This window comes from Ctenopharyngodon idella, chromosome 16 (assembly GCF_019924925.1).
Source record: "Ctenopharyngodon idella isolate HZGC_01 chromosome 16, HZGC01, whole genome shotgun sequence".
Lineage (NCBI taxonomy): Eukaryota > Metazoa > Chordata > Actinopteri > Cypriniformes > Xenocyprididae > Ctenopharyngodon > Ctenopharyngodon idella.
This window is the reverse complement of record NC_067235.1, coordinates 27,861,180-27,883,970: the sequence shown is the minus strand read 5'-3', so window position 1 is coordinate 27,883,970 and position 22,791 is coordinate 27,861,180. Positions and strand designations below refer to the sequence as shown.

Below are 22,791 nucleotides of genomic sequence, written 5' to 3'. Positions count from 1 at the left end.
TGATCTTCCCACAGCTCTTTCAATCTTTATTTAAAATATACAAGTTGGAAAGTTCAAATTATACTAGTTTGCAACAGTGCAAGTACAAACACAATGAGGCTGTAAAAATGGTCTAGTGATTAGATGCGTTTTCTTCTTCTGTGTGAGATGATGTTTAATGTCCCTGACAACCACTGTAGTCTCATTTAACCATAGCATAGCTTTATTACCAATGTATTTTATGTCATAGAATAAAAAAAGATCTTGAGCTTGTGTTTTATTTCAGGCATTTCACCAAAAACTCATTAAAAAAAAACATTGGAACGATAGAACTAGAACAGGGGTGTCCAAATCTGCTTCTGGAGGGCAACTGTCCTGCAGAGTTTAGCTTCATCCCCAATTAAACACATCTGAACCAGCTAATCATGGTCTTACTAAGCATACTAGAAACTTCTCTGCAGGTATTCTGAGACAAGCGGGAGCTAAACTCTGCAAGACAGTAGCCCTCCATTCTGTCTCAGTTGCTTGAGTCACACTGCCAGATGAAACAATACAGTAATTATAACCAAAGAGATCTTCCAGTGTTAAAATATTTTTTGGAAGCATCTCTTGATCGGAAGTGTTAGAAATTGTACCCTTGTAGTTTTGCTCAATGGTTCAAAATACCAGACATTGATAAGCTTGTGATGGTCTGTTTTTGTTTATGACTCATTGTAGTTTAGTTTCCCAACTCACAGCCTGAGTCATGCTCTGTGAACACGTCATGCTCCTCCCAAACACATTTCTTTCATTTTTGATGGGTGAGAGCGAGAACATGACACCCTCTCGGCTAAAGAAGATTCTGGGATTGAGTAATGTTTTCCTGGAGAGGTTTCTTTGCCCTGAAGTTCTGTGCTGGACACGTGAGAAATACAGGTGTGACCTCCAGCCTGCCTGCAGAAAATAAATTACATCCAATGACACGCTTCCAGCAGGAGATTGAACTTGTGCCGCAGTGTTTAAGTGTAAAGGTAAGTGTGATGTCTTTCTTTTTAGCCCGTCCTGTTAATTCACCATGTTTCACGGCCTAATTTCTCTTGAATTACCCTGTTGCTCTCGGTTGCATGTTGGTGTAAATCTGTTTTTGGTTATTTCTTGCATGTAGGGAAATCAGGAAAACAAAGTGATGGACTGACTTCATTCCACACATCTGGAGCACTAAAGGTCAACCATATTCCTTAATAAAATACATTTAAGAAATCCCATCCAGATACCACACTGTACTCTGATGGCATTTCCAAGAGTCACTTGCATAAATTTCATAAGGACCCAGAGCCAGGAACCAGCTGTTGGCATGTCTGGAAGCCACTAAACCAGTAATCTTTCAATATTTATTACAATTACTCTGTGTTCCTTTCACATGGGTTTCTTGTGGATGTGACAGGTGGTTGATTGGTGAGCTCCGGTGCGGGTGTTGGAGGAACTCATTAAAAATGGAAGCTGTGAAAGTAGGCCAGCGGTTTACTGATGTGGAGGCAATGGGTAAAGAGAAAGGAAAGCAGATCCCAGTTCTCCCTCACCTATCCCATGTCATTGTCTTCTCTTGGTCCATTCTCTGCATGAAGAGGTTGGTATCTCTCTTTTCCCAATTACAACTAATCCAGTAAAACAATATCTCATACAAACGACTTGCACTGTTGAGAGTGAGAAATAAAGCCTACTCTGTTTGAGTGCTTTGAGACAACAGGAGAATAGTCACTGCATTATTTATCACTGCTCTAAGTTATCCAAATATTGAAGCCAGTTTCTTCTGTTTTTGAAGCTGATGAATTAAGTTTAGTTCTGGGTCTGCCAAAGGTCAAATTTTGTTGCATAAATTCCATCAAGAAAAATGGCTACTTACCATTTCTGTTTCCTTAAAAGCGTTAGTTCACCCAAAAATGAAAATTCTGTCATTAATTACTCACCCTCATGTCGTTCCACACCGTTCATCTTCAGAACACAAATTAAGATATTTTTGATAAAATCCAATGGCTCAGTGAGGCCTCTATTGCCAGCAAGATAATTAACACTTTCAATGCCCAGAAAGATACTAAAGACACATTTAAAACAGTTCATGTGACTACAGTGGTTTAACCTTAATGTTATGAAGCGACGAGAATACTAAAGTACAAAAAAATGAAATAACGACTTTATTCAACAATATCTAGTGATGGGCAATTTCAAAACACTGCTTCATGACGCTTCGAAGCTTTACAAATCTTTTGTTTCAAATCGGTGGTTCAGAGCGTGTATCAAACTGCCAAAGTCACGCCCCCCCAGTGGTGAACCATTGAAATTTCGAAACACTTATGGCTAAAATCACGTGACTTTGGCATTTTGATACACGCTTCGAACCACTGATTCGAAAAATGATTTGTAAAGCAGTGTTTTGAAATCATTCATCACTAGATACTGTTGAATAAAGTCGCTATTTTGTTATTTTTTGGCACACAAAAAGTATTCTCGTCGCTTCATAACATTAAGGTTGAACCACTGTAGTCACATGAACTGTTTTAAATATGTCTTTAGTAGCTTTCTAGGCATCTGAAAGTGTTTATTATCTTGCTGTCAATAGAGGCCTCACTGAGCCATCGGACTTTATCAAAAATATCTTAATTTGTGTTCCGAAGATGAACGAAGATCTTATGGGTTTGGAACGACATGAAGGTGAGTAATTAATGACAGAATTTTCATTTTTGGGTGAACTAACCATTTAAATGAATTTTCTTTTTCAATACAGCATCTATGAAATGCTGGTCATGGTTATTTTGCCAAGTAAGACATGTTCCTGGATCAACATATTTTGTTGATCCTGGAACAACATTCCTGTCCAAAAAAAGTAGTCCTAACCCTATCCCTACCTCTAAACCTAATCCTACCCATAACTTATCCCTAAAAAGAGGGAAATGATGGGTGAATAACACTGATATAGAAGCACCTAACCCTGGATATAAGCCTAAATTTGACATAAACTGATTGGTTTCTGATTGGAATGATGTTCCAGGATCAACAAAGATGTTGTACTTGGTGAAATCACATTCACCATGAAATGCTGTCAATGAAAAATAACTTCAGTAGAACATGATGTTAGCAACGCCAACGTAATTGGTTTGATTCATGATGAAACTGATGAAAACTGTATACCATGAATGCAGTGTATGTCTCTTGCCGAATACATCCATGTAAATCTAAGGGCCGGTTTCCCCGAAATGCGCTTTTGCATTTTAAAAGGCAAGTCACCCTTATTTATATAGCGCTTTTTACAATACAAGATACAGGGCATTGGAATGAGGAAAAAAACAGGAGGTCTTGATGCATTTCAACTTGAGCACAGAGTTCAGAAAGCTGTTATTTGTGCAAGGCATTGAAAAAGACGCAAGATACGAACGCAATGGTTAAAGACATCAGTTTAGGGTGAGTTTACATAGAAAAACAATGGGAAGGCAATGCAGTGTAATGCAAAAAAACAACAAAAAAACATGTTTTTTGTGAATAGCTCCCAAGAATTGTTAGAATTTCCAGCAGACCAGAGAGAACATGTGTCGATTTCTTTGCAAGAAACATTCCAGCAGATTCCGCATGATTAAGATATGGCGGGAAGGCAGTAGATTAAAAAGAATGCCTTGTCCCTGATGGTGGGACTAATGGATTTGCCCCAGTAAAAAGAAATATGAATAAGCCTGAGTTTAAGACTTAGCTCATTATTACAACAATGTGAACACTGGGAAACATGCTTAAAGCTGCCATTTTGATATACATTTGCTTCCTAAAGTGCAGTCAGCAAGGTTTTGTTATTGATTTATACTTACTAATTGGGGAAAAAAACTGGACACAATTGCCAGAGCAGAACATTAATGAACACAAGTGAAGTGAACTTATTTGACCATCCTCATTTTCTGACTATTATAATCTGCGTATGGCAAGGCTGAATGCCCTTTAGCCGAACAAAAAGTGACAAACATGCCATTGTGCTTTGATTGTCTCATTACCTTCATTCCCTTTGTTTCCAATTATCTGAACCCTTCATTAGAAGCTTTAGTGTGTTACATAACAATGGACTTCATTGTTTTCTCGGCCATTTTGTGACTTAGTGAGAGTTAATATAGGCATCTGTTTAGCTGCGTGGGCCATTGCTGGCAACCAGACTGCACCGCGCAGGACGAAAAGATCTGTTTAATTTGTTTCGTGGTATTTGTATATGGAAAAACCACTGTGTATTTTTTGGTTTAATGTACATACGGCCTGTGCTGTTGGCGTTTTGCAGCAATTAAACCTCGTTTTGCTCTTCCCGTATTCGTCCTTAACATTTTGCCAACTGGTAACAGAATGCAGCACTGCTTAACACTAGCACTGTTGAAATTGGACTGCAATATTCCTACAGTCCAATATTGAGATTCCACTCTCCAATGTTCTGCCAAGTGTCTATTCAGTAAATGGTCTGTGTACCATGTGCCACGATTAGCTTGCAGTGTGTACCGTGTTCTATTCCTATTCAAGTGTCTTTATTTGTTCTAAAGTCTGCGGTAGGAGCATCATAACAGCCTCTTTCTCTCGCTGTCTCTCTTATATTTGATGTCCATTCCGGTTGTCACCTCTCCTGCCAGCATCTTTGGTTTGATGCCACAGCTAAAGCACACTTGGCCTGCCTGTATCAGCCTGTTCCCATTGCTGTTGAGTCTGACATCTGGATCTGAAAAGTTTCTGATTGGTTGTTATGATTCATATGAACCATATGTTGTCCTTGCTGGTCTGTCATCTTTTGTTCTCTTCAAGCTATTCCTAGAAGGAATTTGTTTCTTGACTGAAGATTTGTACCTTAAAAAAAAATTTTTTTTCAATTTGTCATTTACGCTTTTATGTAAACGCTTTGTTCTTAACTCTGATTTGATTTTCAAATTTGACTATCATTTTGTAGGTGTAGCCAATATCTGATATATCTACATTTGATGCCATAGTAATGACTAAAGCGTCAGCATGACACCAAGAGGCTTTCTTTCGCAACAGTCGAGAGTAGCTGTCAGTATGGCACGAGCGGACAGAAATCGGACAATATGTGCTGTTCCTGTGGTTCAAACAGTCAATTCATAGCTCTAGCTATGCATCAAAAAAGTAAAAAAACACACACATATATATATATATATGTATGTATATATGTATATGTATATGTATGTATATATGTATATATATATACAGTGCTGCTTGAAAGTTTGTGAACCCCTTGCAGAATCTGTGAAAATGTGAATAATTTTAACAAAATAAGAGGGATCATACAATATGCATGTTATTTTTTATTTAGTACTGTCCTGAGTAAGATATTTAAAAAAAAAAAAAAAAAAAAAAAAAAAATCTTTAGTTAAACTGCCCAATATTCTTCAAAAAATTCCTCCAGGTCCCAAAAATTCTTTTCAGCATCTTTTGCGTATTTGAACTATTTCCAGCAATGACTGTATGATTATGAGATCCGTCTTTTCACACTGAGGACAGCTGAGGGACTCAAACACAACTATTAAAAAAGATTCAAACATTCACTGATGCTCCAGAAGGAAACACGATGCATTAAGAGCCGGGGGGTGAAAACTTTTGAATTTGAATATCAAGGAATATTGCACTTAATTTGTCTTCTGGCAAACATTTAAGTGTCTTCTGTTGCTTCTGAATGGCAGTACTAAATGGAAAAGATGATTTGAAAAAAGATATTTAAACAAAATAAGAAAAATTTGGACATCTTTATCCTGTTCAAAAGTTTTCACCCCCGGCTCTTAATGCATCGTGCTTCGTACATCGTGCTCAGGACAAACAAGCGACTCGTGAACAACCATCACAAAACATAAAAACAGTCATGGATCATCCAGGTAACCACACACAGTATTGAGAATCAATGGTTCATAAACTTTTGAATGGGGTCATATTTATAAATTCAGCTATTTTTTTTTTGTCTTGTGGATTTTATGTAAACATTGTTTATGTAAAATATCTTACTCAGGACAGTACTAAATAAAAAAAATGACATGCATTTTGTATGATCTCTCTCATTTTGTTAAAATTATTCACATTTTCACAGATTCTGCAAGTGGTTCACAAACTTTCAAGCAGCGCTATATATATATATATATATATATATATATATTATATATATATATATATATATATTATATATTTTATATATATATATACACACACACATACATATATATATATATATATATATATATATATATATATATATATATATATATATATATATATATATATTATATATATATATATTATATATATATATATATATATATATATATATATATTATATATATATATATATTATTGTAATAATATTCACAATATTACTGTATTTTTGATAAAATAATTGCTGCCTTGATGAGCAGAAAAGACTTCTTTCAAAACAGTAAAAAATCTTACTAACCCCCAAAATATATGTAATGTTCCTTTGGAATTTAACTCTTGACCTTGGCATTGCTAACGCTGTGCAGGGCCACTTTTTGCAGAACACATTTTTCTGCTCCGCATATTGGTACATAAATGGAACGGAGTGATTGATCATCATGCTAATCCACACTGCTGTGATTCATGCTTGTCAATAAGTGCATGGAACCTGTGATCGTGTTCCTGTAATCTGTTTATATGGTATTAATATGTCATCATGAGTGTGTATGAGATAAACACACTGTCCGCTGTATAGCAGTGGAGCACAGCCGAGAGAGACAGAGCATTCAGGGAGCACAGACGGGGGGATGGGCCACTGCTGATGGTGGGGAGGGGGGCTGCACAAACAGTTTAGTTCTGCTCTGGTTGGCAGCATATAAGCCTGTATGATCCAAGCTCCAGCCTGTCCAGAGCCAGGAATAGCAGCAGTGCGCTAATGGCACTTGAATAAAGGGAAATAAAAGTGCTGAAGAAGGTGTAGGAGAAAAAGTAGGAGGAGCTTAGATCTGTCACATGGCCAGAGGAACTGGATTATAATATATCTTGCATATAGACTGTGTCTTAGTCGTGTGTGAGTTTATATGTGAATGTAAATCTGAGAGAAAGACATCAGGAGAAAGTTTTTACCTGGCAATGAAAACAGACTCCTGAACAAAGTAGTTTGTTTTCATACCTCATACATATAACTGATAATTCTAATTCTTAACACTGGAGGTAATATGATTTATTTATTTTTTTTACATTTTTCGAAACCAAAACGTCATTGCCACCATGCAGAGGTGTTGTGGGTGGTTGCCATGATATTTCTATGCAGTTGCTAAAGTGTTCTGAATAGTTGCCAGGATATTGCCGGGTGGTTATTAGAGTGTGGCTTTTAGGACGGTTGCTGGGTTCATCTGGGTGGTTACCAGAGTGTTGCAATGTGGTTGCTAAGGTGTTCTGTGTTGCTTTTAGGGTGTTGCTATGCGGTTGCTGGGTTCATCTGGGTGGTTACTAGAGTGCTGCTACCAGGGTTGTTTAGGTTTTCTAAGTGGCTTTCTTCTTGTTGCTATGTTACATAGTAGCTTGTTATTATGTGGTTGCCGAGCATATCTGAGTGGTTGCCAGGGCATTGCAAGGTGTTTACAAGAGTGTTGCTATGTGTTTGCTAAGGTGTTGTGAGTGGCAAGACCAACACTGCATCAGAAATCATGTACTGTCTGAGTAGGTACTACATTTGAGTTTGGATTTACTTGCTCTATATAGTTTAATATGGTTAGTGAATGAAATTCAGGTGTACTACATCAGCCATTCACTTGAATGGCAGTCGCTTCACTTCCATTCATAAATCCCCTCCCATTGCCTCACGGGATAGTAAAGTGTCCATCGAATGCACACTTTAGAGTCTTGGTGGAAGTAGTAGGTCATCCAGGGACTTTTCGAATACTGTTTTTCAAATACTATGTATTTGGACATACTACTCTTTTGGCATACTGTTTTTCACCTAATATTATAGTAGGGAAGTGAATCGATTTCGGACACAGTGCTATAGTAAGCGCCTCATGTCCTGAAAAGTGAAGCCAAAACATTTTGATCGCTCCCTGGTGTCTGGCTGCAGTATAGGTCATAAACCCCGCCCTCTTATGTAATTGAATGCAACGAGAGTCAAACTAAAAAATCCAATTACACTGCAAATACTTTATTTCCAAAGATGGTTTCTGTCATTTTAGATAGTTATTATTACACTGATTTAAGTTCAAGTGTTAATTTTACGAATAAGTTTGGTTTTAGTTATTTTCTGCTGTAAAAACAAGGTGTAATGTCTGAGTCTGCGGGAGTATGGGCGGGACCTTGATACCGCAGCTCCACCTCATGATCACTACTGCACAGATCCGGGTTTCAGATGGTGTAATCGCCGCAACATGTTAACACCCATTTCTGGGACATTTTGGCTTCATTTTTGTTCAGTAGAAGGAAGTGGAGACATGCCGTTCATCTTTTTTTACATCAGTCTATGGGCAATATCCATTAGTTTGAGCTAACAAAAGAAGTTTGTTTTGTTTTTTTCTTAGGCCTTTTTTTTTTGTCAGCAAAATAGGAAGCTTGGGTCAAGAGGTGAAAGATGGATCAAGATGATTTCCAGGAGGAAACTCAGTATTTTGGATGCCTCAGTTCTTGGGACATAATTGTACTTTGCAACTGTTTTTGTTATTTTTGGGATTAAATATGTTCCATGTCTTGTTCCATTTGAATTAAAACAACTGAGCTACGGCTATCAAAACAACACTATCATGCTGAGGAGATTAGAGGATTATGATGGATCTTTAACCTAAATATTTTTGCCCATATTGTTATTGTGACCTTATTATTTTTGTAGGTTTGTATGTAATCTATATATGTTTGGGCTTTTTACACTTGGAATTGTTAACACAACTTGTTTTGATAACTGCTTGTCCATCTGTGGAAATTTCGCCATTTAAATCAACTCTAATTGTTGACAATAGAAAGTGCGTCACTGAGATATCCTCAGATACTGAAACAATAACATGTGAAAGCTTCTGATTGCACAAAGTGCAAAAATATTTAATGCATGCATTTATGATTGGTGGTCTAGTGTTTGGTTGGTTGCTGCATTGTTTCAAAGTATACCTTTGGCACCACAATTCAGAGTAGCTCTAGAACAGGGCGTTATAACAGAGTTAAAGGGTTAGTTCACCCAAAAATGAAAATAATGTTATTTATTACTCACCCTCATGCCGTTCCACACCCGTAAGACCTTCGTTCATCTTCAGAACACAAATTAAGATATTTCTGTTGAAATCCGATGGCTCAGTGAGGCCTGCATAGCTAGCAATGACATTTCCTCTCAAGATCCATTAATGTACTAAAAACATATTTAAATCAGTTCATGTGAGTACAGTGGTTCAACATTAATATTATAAAGCGACGAGAATATTTTTGGTGTGCCAAAAAAAACAAAATAACGACTTATATAGTGATGGCCGATTTCAAAACACTGCTTCATGAAGCTTCGGAGCGTTATGAATCAGCGGTTCGGAGCGCCAGTCACGTGATTTCAGCAGTTTGGCGGTTTGACACGCGATCCGAATCATGATTCGACACGCTGATTCATTACGCTCCGAATCTTCCTGAAGCAGTGTTTTGAAATCGGCCATCAGTCGTTATTTTGTTTTTTTTGGCGCACCAAAAATATTCTCGTCACTTTATAATATTAATATTGAACCACTGTACTCACATGAACTGATTTAAATATGTTTTTAGTACATTAATGGGTCTTGAGAGAGGAAATGTCATTGCTGGCTATGCAGGCCTCACTGAGCCATCAGATTTCAACAGAAATATCTTAATTTGTGTTCCGAAGATGAACAAAGGTCTTACGGGTGTGGAACGCTGTGAGGGTGAGTAATTAATGACATTTTTTTTATTTTTGGGTGAACCAACCCTTTAAAAGTGGCCTTTACCTGGGGTTAAAAAAGACTTTTAGGGTTAGGCAAAGGTATACTAAAAGTGTAAAAAATCCTGTTTACTTTTTTTTTTTTTTTTTTTTTTTTCTTGAGGACATGTGTTTGTTTGTGTAGTGGTTAGAGCTTTCAACAAGTCCAAGGACAAAGTGAACCACCTGATCTATTTGTGTCTTGTTGTGTGGATGTGTGTTTTCCCAGTGGGGTGTTTTAGCTTTGAAAGAAGAAAAGGCATAGAAGGCGTAGTGCCAGCAGTGCTCATCCAGGAGCCTTGTTCTTTACTGCTTTAACACTCCACCACCCAATCAATAATGGATCATCAATTACAAATAGGCTGTTTACAGCATTCAGAGTGTAATCCTACATAAATGTGTACACCAACATTAACATTTTACCGAAATCATGTGTAAGGCAAAATAGCATTAGAATAAGGTTTAACAGGAACATCTCACATGTGTTCAGCTTCATCAGTGCACTGCATGCCTTTAACCTTTCACACAGATGGATAATCACTATTATTCATTTTTAATAGGCATTCCCACTGTGACTCTATTTTTAAACCTAACCTTATTAATAATACTCATTTCTCATGAGTGCAGTAAAAGAAGCCTATACAGCGTTCATTCATAACCAGATATGTGTATGTTCAGCAGGGAAAACAGGTGAAGTTTTATGACCATCTCTCAGGCAAGTGTCTTACTTTACTACTATGTATGTACACTACTGTTTTTGGATCGATTTAATGTATTCTTAAAAGTATTAATTTCTTTAAAAAACTGACCCCAAACTTTTGAGCATTTAAGACATTTATGTTACAAAAGCCTCTAAGCGTAAGAGACTTCTTTCAAAAACATTACAAAATCTTACAGACTCCAAAACTATAAACAGTTTTGTATTTTTGCTGTTATATCATTTTTTTTTATTATTAGGCCTACTTATAATATAATAAATGTAAAATCTATTACATTTGAAATCTAAATATATCCACCTTTTTCCTACGCCCCATGATGCTTTGCATGAATTATGGGAGTAACTTCCATTAATCTGTAAACAATCAGTGAAAGGTCTGCTCTATGAACACAATAATAAGCTTTCTTAAAAAAAACTGGGTACAATTAAGTGACATTATTCTACTCACCCTTCAACCATCGAACATTAAAAGGAAATTTAAAAGGGTAAAAGCATTAAGAAATTACTACAACCGCAGCAATATTACGGATGTGTTAAATATCACTGTAGTAACATTATATAATTTGCATTGCTTTAATCAAAAATGTTCTTTAACTTTAGCATTGAGTGATAATATTTCATATTAAGTGCTTTCCGTCATTTTGACAGATAACAAATACTGCAGGTATGTTTTACGGTAAACGTTCTAGTAAACACTGCTAATATGCATAAGAAGTAAAAAGGGGAGACAATTACATTTTAAAGCATCCGTGTGAAAACAAACCTGAAAAGAGACGTGAGGATTTCGGGAGAAAAAAATCGAGAGATTCTTAGTGCTTTCCAGTGATTCATTCATGGAATATATCGTAAATTAAATTGGGAGGGCAGACCACAAATGCGCAGTATGTGTTGTATTTTTTCATACTGTTGCAGAGGAATACAAAGGAAAAAAAGAAAATAATCAGGAGGACAAGAATGCAGCGACTGAATGAGCTTTTGCCTCAGATATTCTTGTCACATTAAAACACTAAGTGTTATGTTATTCTTCTGATGTCTGAAAATAAAACATGAAGGGAAATTGACAGCTCATTCAGTCAAACGGGCTGATAAGGATTATTTGTAGCGCAACCTTATTATTTGAAATGATTGATTGCAGTCTTTTTGAGTGGAAGTTCCCCAAACCGGAAGCACCCAAAAATGAAAATCTGTCATTAATTACTCACCCTCATGTTGTTCCACACCGTAAGACCTTCGTTCATCTTCAGAACACAAATTAAGATATTTTTGATAAAATCTGATGGCTCAGTGAGGCCTTTATTGCCAGCAAGATAATAAACACTTTCAATGCCCAGAAAGCTACTAAAGACGTATTTAAAACAGTTCATGTGACTACAGTGGTTCAACCTTAATGTTATGAAGTGATGAGTATACTTTTTGTGCACCAAAAAAACAAACGATAATGACTTTATTCAACAATATCTAGTGATGAGCGAGTTCAAAACACTGCTTCATGAAGCTTCGAAGCTTAACGAATCTTTTGTTTTGAATTTGAATTTGATTTGTTTTGAATCAGAGGTTCGGAGCGTGAATCAAACTGCCAAAGTCAAACCACTGAAATTTCGAAACACTTATGCTGTAACGAAGCCTCATTTACTGAAATCACTTGACTTTCACGCCCCGAACCACTGATTCTAAACAAAAAATTAGTTAAGCTTCATGAAGCAGTGTTTTGAAACCGCCCATCACTAGATATTGTTGAATAAAGTCGTTATTTTGTTTTTTTCGGCGCACATAAAATATTCTCGTCGCTTCATAAAATTAAGGTTGAACCACTGTAGTAACATGGACTATTTTAACTATGTCTTTACTACCTTTCTGGGCCTTGAAAGTGGTATTTGCATTGCCTTCTATGGGGAATTAGAAAGCTCTCGGATTTCATCAAAAATATCTTAATTTGTGTTCTGAAGATGAACAAAAGGTCATCCGGGTTTGGAACGACATGAAGGTGATTGATTAATGACAGAATTTTCTTTTTTTGGGTGAACTAACTATTTAATAGTTAGTTAATAATGAGAATTGGACTCTAAACTAAAGTGTGACCTTAAAGATGCAATAGGCTCATCAGGAAAAAGGTGGATAAACAGAGACACTACTGCTGTATGGGAAAGAGTAACCAGGACACCTTTTTTATTCCACAGAAGAAAGTGACATGGGTTTAGAATCACATGAGAGTGAGTAAATGATAGCAGATTTTTTTTTTTTTTTTTTTTTTTTGGGTTTTTTTTAGTGAACTGTCCCTTTAAGCATATAAGCGATCAAAAGGATTTTAAGATCTGAAGCATAAATTCAGTCAAGTGCATCCAAACCTTTGACTGGTACTGTCAAACAGTTTTCCTCCCAGCACCTATAAGGGAAATGTATACGGTTGTATATTTGAATTATTATAAGAGTGCTGGTTGGAGGCCACAGTACACCAGCTCTTGTCTTCCACAGTCCCTTTGAAGCTGAGCCTGTTGGCACTTAACCCAAATCTTGCACTCGGAGAGCAGTGTGGGAACCAGTAGGGGGGGAGAAGGAGGCATAGAGACAGGGTTAATGAGTCTGTGGGAGAATATCAGTTCTATGGGATTTTTTAATGGACCATTATCAGTTAAGATTGTCTTAAGAATAATTTATTATATAATGTTTTGAATATTTGTTTATATATGTTAATGAATTTTTGTTGTTGTCTCTATATTACTATTGCAAACACTCACTACAGTAATGCCGTACTAATATAACTGTTCAGTGACCAGAGGAAAATCATATATCCTGTCTGAAATATTTATGTGGTAATACAGTATATGACCCCTGTAGGTTCAGAAAGTGCAGAAAAAGGGGAAAAAAAAGAAAGAAAAAGCCACCCAGTGAAACTTTCCGCTTATTTTAAAGTCTTTTCTTTTATGAATGATATAACTGACCTGAAATTGCTATCTGCATTTGTTGCCAGCTGAAATGCATTGCTTTCATGTCCCTTTTAGTACAGTGGGAAGAAACCTTTTCATTTAAAAAAAACACCCCCTTTTTTCTCTATACCTCAGCTTCATCAAATTTGTGATAGCTGAATGGGTGTAGATGAAATTCACATTGTAAAGTGAGGGGCATTATGGTTCATTTGTTCCATTAATATGTTACTAAAGGACAGTCAGTCGATTTATCAATTGTTGATAATGCAGTGAATTTTATGTTGTTCCCTTTTTACTGATAGCATTATTAGTTATTTTGCCCACCAGAAGAGTGAAATTTCAATCTTGGACAAAGTGAACGCTATTAACACACACACATAGAGCACAAACCCAAGGCATTGGTGAACCGCCTGTTGCTGGTCCCTTGTGTTTCTCAATGGTGCTGTGTGGAAGAATGCTGCCGACCCCCACCGACACCTCCAGCCCTCATGCATTCATCACCACTGCTGGAGGAGTGTATCTCATGCCTCCCGCCCCTCCTCTGCTTTATTGTCCCATTCTCCTCGCCTTAAACCATCAACCCGTAAACAATCTGGACCATATCACAGCCCAGATAACACATGCATCTCCTTTGCCCTCTTATCCACTGGTCACTGGTAATAGATTTAAATTCATTATTGAAATCTGCACGTTTCTGCATGTAAAGGGCACTCATGTCTGAAGCAGTGCTTGCTTGGTCATATCTGTGGTAACCATTTAGATTGCTTATTTTAGTTAACAGATTTGGGGAGATGAGGTAAGATGCCCCCTTAAAATATATTAAAAGCATATAAATTGTTATATATATATATATATATATATATAACAATTTATATCATTAGTCATTCATATCCAAACATTTGCATAATATAAAAAACATTATTATTATGTAATTTACAAAATATACAATTATATCAGCATGTATGTTAATATTTGAATATACGTATTTTATTTTATTTTATTTTATTTTATTTTTATTTATTTATTTATTTATTTATTTATTTATTTATTTTATATTATTTTATTTTATTTTATTATTTTATATTATTTTATTTTATTTTATTTTATTTTATTTTATTTTATTTTATTTTTATATTATATTATATATTTTATTTTAAAGTCAAAGGATTAATCACGATTAATCGCATCCAAAATAAAACTTTGCTTTTACACAATATATGTGTGTACTGTGTATAATTATGTATATATAAATACACACATGCATGTATATATTTAGGAAAAATGTATTATATTTATATATAAAATATTTATATTTATATATAAGTTTTTATAATATATATATATATATACACACACACACATACAAATGTTTCTTAAATATGTATGTGTGTATTTATATATACATAATAATTATACACATTAGTACGCACATTTATGTAAAAACAAACTTTTATTTTGGATGCGATTAATCATTTGACAGCCTTTATTTATTTATTTATTTATTTATTTATCTGTTGCCTTTGGCTAAGTGGCTTGTTCTTTCATATTTAAAATAGTTAATAATATTACAAATAATAATTATTATTAATAATATTCTATTATTATTATTATTATTATTATTATTATAATTATTATTATAATGTCATTTACAAAATATACAATTTTATATACGTATTCAACATATGTGCGAATATTTGAAAATGAAAGCCTAAGCCCCAAGCAGCAAAATCAGTGGTTCCAACTATCCAAGATAAAAACCCATTGGATGAGCAAAGCAAAAAATCGAGCTTGTACAATGGAGGGCTGTTTTCGTGTCTGTCAGTAGTTGAACATTATTGAAAGGAGTAAGAACTTGGGGAGGGGTTGGGGAGAAGAGGGGGTGGGGAGACAGTGGGAGCCGAAATCATTTTCCCTCTCATACTGTGAGAACGCGTAGAATCGCATCTCTCCAAGTGGACGCGCGTTGGTTTGGTTTCAGAACCCGATTGATTCGGCCAGCGTCCGTTCGTCCGGTTCTCAGCAAGATCACCGACTTGCATTTGGTCTGTGGCAATGGAACCATAAAGAAAGAAATTCCATCGCATTGAGAAAAAGATTAGAAGTAAACAAATACGACCAGAGAAGACACCTCACAAAAGAAGTGGGCATGGAGAAGCGCAGAGGAGATACGATATAACAGATCGGACAAAACACATCAAGGATTTACTTCTCAAATTGAACATTTTTGGTTTCCAGGAGGTTATAAAATTTTTATTCTGCTAGATTTCTTAGTTACACGCAAGCATGAGCCGAAAGGAGATGAGGTTGTGTTCGAGATGCTGGAGCGTGCCGATGCTCTCTGTCCTCCTGGTTGTCTTCTTGACACCGCTGTTTGCACATGGTAAGATTTTTACATGCATATCAAATCAGCTGATAGTTAAGACTCAGTAGCCTTCAAACACGAGGAGGCATGACAGAACAGCATCACAAAATGAGAATGTCGGTCAGTAGTGCAGCCGCTGCTGGGTTTGCAGCGCGTAAATCATGACTGCGCGCCGGCTGCTGCTGATGTGCCTGGACCAGCGCCGTTGAAATGTAGGTTAAATGTCGAACTGGGATATTTGGGGATTCGTCCAAAATGCACATCATTAATTAACCCACATTAAAAGTAAAGACACCACAGAAAACATCTGCAAGCAATTTGCAGACCATTTTTGATCTTTAAATAATTACTCATAACGCGCAAATTTCTTTTTCCTCCTGGCCATATTGTGCAGTAGTATTCGTAGTAGTAGTAGTGTAGAGTTACTGCGCTGTGATTACTCCACAGTGCAGCTGTTGTCACTATGGCAATGATGGAGGTGCACAAAGGCAGGATTAGAGCACCAAATAATTTATGCTCGGACATTTTCGCGCAGCAAATCACACTATTTATCCGTGTAGTTTGATTTTACGCACAGAACAAGAATGTCTTTGTAGTTGTAATGGTCAGACACTTGGGTTATTTCAGAGATTGTGTCGTTCAGCAAGGGAAGGATGGAGGACCAGCCCAATGGGAGCGACTGCTCGACCAGTGGTGTGTTTAAAATTCCGATACATCACTGAGCATTAGAGATGATCTCATTGAAGCGCTCTGTGTTTATGTAAATAAGATTGTCTTTTCATTAAATGATATAAAGTATATTGGTGGTTAGAAGGTTTATTGTCCATCTAGGTGGATGCACAGTATCTGCATTTTGTCGCCCAGCAACAGGACAGGAAAATATGGTGTCTTGGTGTTCTTGAATCTGTTAATAGAAATATTGATGTCCTTTATCTATACTAGTATATGTTCTTTCTTTTATCACATTTTACTTGACGATGCCCCAAACTGCAGTAGATCAGCTGTACACCTTTGTTAAAGCTGCTGTGATGGCGGTTAGTGTGGTCAGGTAAAATGATGTCACCGGTGGCCATGCCCTTTGTTAGCTTCATGCATGTACCTGCTTTTGATTTTAGTTGTTGATTCACTTCCTTCCATGTGAACAAAAAGGAATTTTTAGAAAATATAAAGCAATTTTTTGTATTCTTTGCTGACTGCTAGAAAATGGTCATTTGGGCAGAAGAGTTGAAGACACCGCCACTGGCTATCATAGAAAGCCTTTTCCAATCCATTAGGTCCTTATTGGTGCGGTGAAACCTTGTGGGAAAATTTGATTTGTGCCAGTAAGTGATTTGATAATGTATTCACTTTCAATGCTCTGATCAGTATATGCTGAATCGCCTTTTTATTGTCACAAGAGCCCAATGGACACACTTGCCATTCAGCTGCTGCTAGGGAAAAAAAGGTGTTGCCCGCCTCATCTTGCCTTGATTTCAGTCCGATTCTTATACCATTTTTTCATACATTGACCCATGTATGATTAATAGTATCTATATGTATGTGCCACCTGTTACTGTGCATCAATCCAAAAGCCATGAACACTAAAGCAGGATTCTGATCTCAATCCCCTTGATTGAGGAGGACATCGAGAGACCCTTGCTCGAATTGATGTAATGCTGTATGTCATCATATTTATCAATCCCTACAAATGGAATCCACCATTCTGACTGTAGCCTACTATATTCCCAAATGAGCCAAGACATGCAGTTTTAGTCATTTTCAATGTAACGTGTCCAGTCCTGAGTATTTCAAGGATTGCAGTTCTTTGTTCCAGGGATATGATGTCATGTACACAGATACATAAAAATAAAGGTTCTTTATTGTCATTGATGGTTCCATGAAGAACCTTTAACATCCATGGAACCTTTCAAGGTTCTTTAGATTATTCAAATGTTCTTCACACTAAGAAAAAATGGTTCATTGAAAGGTTCTTTGTGGAACGCAAAATGTTTCTTCTATGGTATCACTGTGAAAACAGGAACCTTTATTTTTAAGAGTGTCTTGTTGTGATATGAATATGGCATTTTTTGTCATGAAATTATTGTTGTTGTGTGGATGCATTTGTGCATATGAATTGGATGGATTTGTAGGCAAAAGGGCTGTGTCTTTTCAGATGGATCTGTTGCAATGTACTCAAAAACAACAGCTTACACATTTTAGATGGTTTTAGGTGAGGTTAATCAGATTTGCGTTCATTCATAATCGTTTGCTGACAAATAAAGTCAGTGCGGTCTGTTTTCAGAGGAAGGGAAAAAATGCATTATTGGTGATTGGATTCATTTGTTTGAGTAATCTGTCCACCTCCTTCTTCTTTTGAAGACGTTATTACATTAATCTTCAATGCCTTGATTCTTTTAAAATTAATTAATTTAAAGCAATCAAAAGGAGGAGAGTGAATTATAAAGATGTGCTGTGTTAATGTGGGCTGCTGCCATTTTGTGTTTCATCAGAAACTGATCACCCCACCCCTAATGTATCTACCGTGTGAATTCATACATGTAATGAAAAGCCATCATTAGCTTATTTAATTAGCTTATAAAAGTAGAAAAATGGCAGAGAAGATTAAAAATCAGGGGTCGTGCAGATGCTAGAAAATTGAGTAGTCTAAAATATTTTTTTGTTAAAGCCTTAGTGCATATTTGTTTTTCTGGGTGTTTCTTTTACTCGAATTTGTGATGATGGTTTTTCACACGGCGCGTTCGAGCTCTGCCGTCGCATTCGCTCTGCACAGTGAGGGCAAGCTGGTTCCCATGGCAACACATCCCTCCTCCATCCAACCACCTGTTGAGTACAGAAATGGAAAGATTTATGCATTGGGAGGTGGAGAGATGTCCAGTGGTAGCGGTCTATGTCTCAAGGTCAAAAGATCTGACTGTTAATACCTACATGATTAGTAAAGGTAAAATATTCCATGGAGGGATGGAATCAAAATTCACCCCCTGTTTTTTTGCGCAGAAAACCAAGGCGTTTCACAAAATCCCATTGAATGGAGGCATTTGAGTTAAAAAAAAAAAAAAAAAAAAAATTCCCTCTACGTTTTCTACTGCATTACATGAATTTACTCTGCATCCTTCTTTATTTATATTTCACATATGTGCTTAATTCTTTTCGGTCTTTGCAATGTTCTGGAGGCATACAGTGATTAAGGCGCTTGATTCGATGATTGATCATCAGATAATCAATCACTTTTGGCAACAGCTCCTGGACGTACTGCTGGACATAGAGGTTAAGGCCAGTATTACTCAATAACATGCCAGTCTCTATTGACCAGTCACACTGATGTCTTATTTACAAATTCATTAGCTTGGTCTGCTGTTTTACGGTCCATTTACATGACACCATTTTCAACTAAAAATGGAAAACTTTTAATGCGTTTTGGTTGTTCATTTACACGACAACAGCATTTTGGGGGCCTGAAAATGCAAACTTTTGAAAACGGGCTTCAAAGTGCATGTTTTTGAAAATTATACCATTATTGTTTCCGTGTAAACTACAAAAGTGCAAATTTGTAAAAAACCTTGAGGTCATGCGCATGCGTATTCGCTGTTCAGTCTATAGGCACAGTGTTTCTTTACAAAGTGACAACTAGTGGCCTGGCATGTAAAATGCAGCATTTTTAGTCGTTTTCGGGGATTCATGCGAACGGGGATCGTTTTGACAATGTGGTCATGTACACGAAAACGCAAAGGAAAAACTTTTCCATTTTTAGTACATCGTTGTTGTGTAAATGTACCCTAAAGAGCTTTCCACACTGCGCTTAACCCCTGGGTTATTGGCGATCAAAACACCGCTTTTAACCCTGGGTAAAGGAATGTTTCACACTTGTAAATTTAGAAGCGAGATTAGTACCGCTTTTTACTTTGGGTTATGAAACCCTGCTCCGGCAGGGTTAACCTTGCATTGCGGTGCCAAACTTGTACAATGTAAAAACGATGCAGTGTTAGAATGTTACATCTAGACACTTAGCAACAGACAACCAATCGCATAATCATATTTGCCTGCTTTGGACAGTCACGGAAACACTGCGCCTTGTAAACAGTAAATTCAGCGTTTGAGAGGAAAAATGTCAAATGCTAACAGAAAACGCGACAATATGAGTAAAGAAGAAAACTTTTCATTCTTACCTTTATAGTCCAAAATGTCCATTCAGTATAAACTCAATATAGTCGAGGATGCACAGTGCTAGAGCTGTTATGTAAACGGGTCACATGCTGCGTTTATCCAATCAATGACACTGACACCGCAAATATGCAAATAAGAACGTTAACCCAGGGGTTAGGAATGTACAATGTGAAACGTAACCTTATGAATACCCAGGATTAATTGTTAACCCCGGGTAAATTATGAGCAGTGTGAAACATGAAGCAAGATAACCCAGGATTCTGTTTACTCTGGGTTTAGAATAATCCAGGGTTAACTATTTTAAGTGTGATAAGCACTTGTGTTACAGGAATCCTCTCAATATTTCAATATTATGTTTTCAGTAATCATTCTTTACATAATCTTGTAATCGTTGTAACTGAATTCAGTACTATTTTAGTTTCTAAGTCAACATGAAATCAAAATTGACCCTTATACTGTATATACTCTGTATTTTTTTTTAAGAAATTACGTTTTTTATTCAGCAAGGATGCATTAAATTGATCAAAAATCACAGTAATAACATTTATATTGTTACAAAAGTTTTCTATTTCAAATAAATGCTGTTCTTTTGAACTTTTTATTTTAAAGAATCCTGAAAAATATGTATTTCTGTTTTTGCAAAAATCAATATTAATATTGGTTATAATAAAACATGTTCCTTGAGCAGCATATCGGCATATTAGAATGATTTCTGAAGAATCATGTGACACTGAAGACTGGAGTAATGATGCTGAAATTTCACAGGAATAAATTGTATTTTAAAATATATTAACAAGACAGTTGTTTTAACTTGAAATAATATTTCACAATATTACCGTTTTACTGCATCTTTGATCAAATAAATGTAGCCTTGGTGAGCATGAGAAACTTTTCATGTTCTTAATACACATTCCCAATCTTATTGTAAACGTTTCATGTTATTCCAAAGAAATTTTTTTATTCCAGATTTTAATATTCACACCCTTCCCTCAAACCACCACTTTTCATGATCCAATCAATTCCTGATAGATGAAACTAGATTTTTTTTTTTTCTCTCTCTTTGAATATCCCATCTTGGTCGTATGGAAGTAAAATTGGTTGTAAACTGGAAATAAAAGCCAACATTTAATGCTGACTTTATAGAAATGACAATGTTACACTAGACCCATAGATGACAGAAAAAACGTTAAATGAAGCTGTTGGGTCCATGGTTTCTGAGTTGTACCTCCCACAGTTCTTGCTCAGGCAGTCTGCCATCAGAAAACCATCTGAGATACAGACGAGCTGTCAGGGCTCTTCGCTGTCCTCCCTTCACTCTCTGCAGTGCTGCACAAACAAAGAGCTTGGCGTCTCCCCAAAGTCATGCAACCAAGACCTGTGGCCATCATTCCTCCAAGCCTGGCCACCAAATAACAAGTGCCAAACCCCAAATTACCTCCTCCCCTCTGGGCTGCATTGGGGTGCCTGAGAGAAAAAGGGGTAACTGAGTATTATGTAACAAGATTTGACCATCTGAGAGAAAAGGGGAAACACAAGGACCCTTTTGTGTCCGCTTTGCCTGGGGCCCCCCGGTTCCTCGCTTCTGTAGTGCGTCCCGTCTGGGAGACGCATTATGGCAGGAGATCTTTGATAATGCCATGGCTGTAAAGATCTGACCCAGATCTGGCTCTTTAACCCACATAATCTGCAAAACCAGCATTCCAGCTAGTGTCAAATGTTTTTACAGAACAAATAGTCTTGACTGACGGACCAATTTGGCGTATTCTGCAAGAAGAAAAGGAGATACATGAAAGCGTATCTGAAAATCCTGCTCCTTAATTAGGTTACCGGCAAGTATCCATGACACGTCTGCTAACAGTTGAAGGACGCTGTGTATTAACTGTTTGCACTTATCAAATTCAGACCTTCCAGAGTTTTGTTTTCTATCTGTAGTTTAATCACTGGCTGCTCTCAAAATGAGTCACACGGAAACACCATTATACAATTTAGTAGATACAATAAACTGCAAATATGATTATGCTACTCAGATGAGAGCTTTATTACTTAGCATTGGCCATGTTAATGGTGCAAAACACTAAATGTAGAGATCTTTAACTACACATCTGGTTTCTATCTAGTCAGATTGATGAAGTCTTCCTGTATTAGTCATCATATTTAAAACTACTTTTGTATTAAAATAAACATAGGATTCATTTTTTTGCTCTGTGCATGTTTTGTTAAATTATATCAGAAGCTAAATATATTTGTCCACAGAGAGCTTTGAAATTTGTACCTTTAGTTTCATTGTTCACACAAATCAGTTTTTTAGGACTGACTGTGTTATTTCACAATATTACTGTTCCCATACAAAAAAAAGTATACTTAAGTATTCATTTGAATTGAAGTAGTTCAAGTATATTTTTAAGTACACTTTATGTAGTAAGTATACTAATATCAATGTTCTAGTAGTATGTGTACTACTATTTCAATACTACTTGGGACTAAATTGGTCCATTTGTAGAATATAAAAGTATGCTTTTAAGTATACTTTAAGTCTAACAGTAGTAAACTTTGAGTATAACTAGTTTACAACTACGTTTTTCTTTTGCACTGCAACTATACTACAAATTAAATATTTGTAGTACATTTTTTTTAAGTTTATGAAAGTACACTTCGAAGTATATTCACAGTAAACTACTAGTTTAGTAGTTTTAATATGCAACTTGTAATTTTTCTTTAAATAAACATAACTTCATGCTTAGTTTACTATTTA

General features: G+C 36.2%; 1 protein-coding gene across 9 annotated transcripts in view; it reads left to right on the top strand.

Moving 5' to 3' along the window:
* The first annotated feature begins 766 nt into the window (after positions 1-766).
* Positions 767-22,791, top strand: part of cspg5a (chondroitin sulfate proteoglycan 5a) — a 54,475-nt gene continuing 32,450 nt past the window's right edge. For 4 of the 9 annotated variants that reach the window (XM_051864694.1, XM_051864692.1, XM_051864690.1 and 1 more), the window contains exon 1: positions 15,401-15,896. In XM_051864694.1, the coding sequence (XP_051720654.1) occupies positions 15,800-15,896 (97 nt within the window). In that variant the 5' untranslated portion in view covers positions 15,401-15,799. Of the gene's footprint in view, positions 990-1,123; positions 1,183-1,402; positions 1,586-15,399; positions 15,897-22,791 lie in introns of those variants that run through there. The other 5 variants (XM_051864693.1, XM_051864691.1, XM_051864689.1 and 2 more) reach the window with 3 other exon arrangements.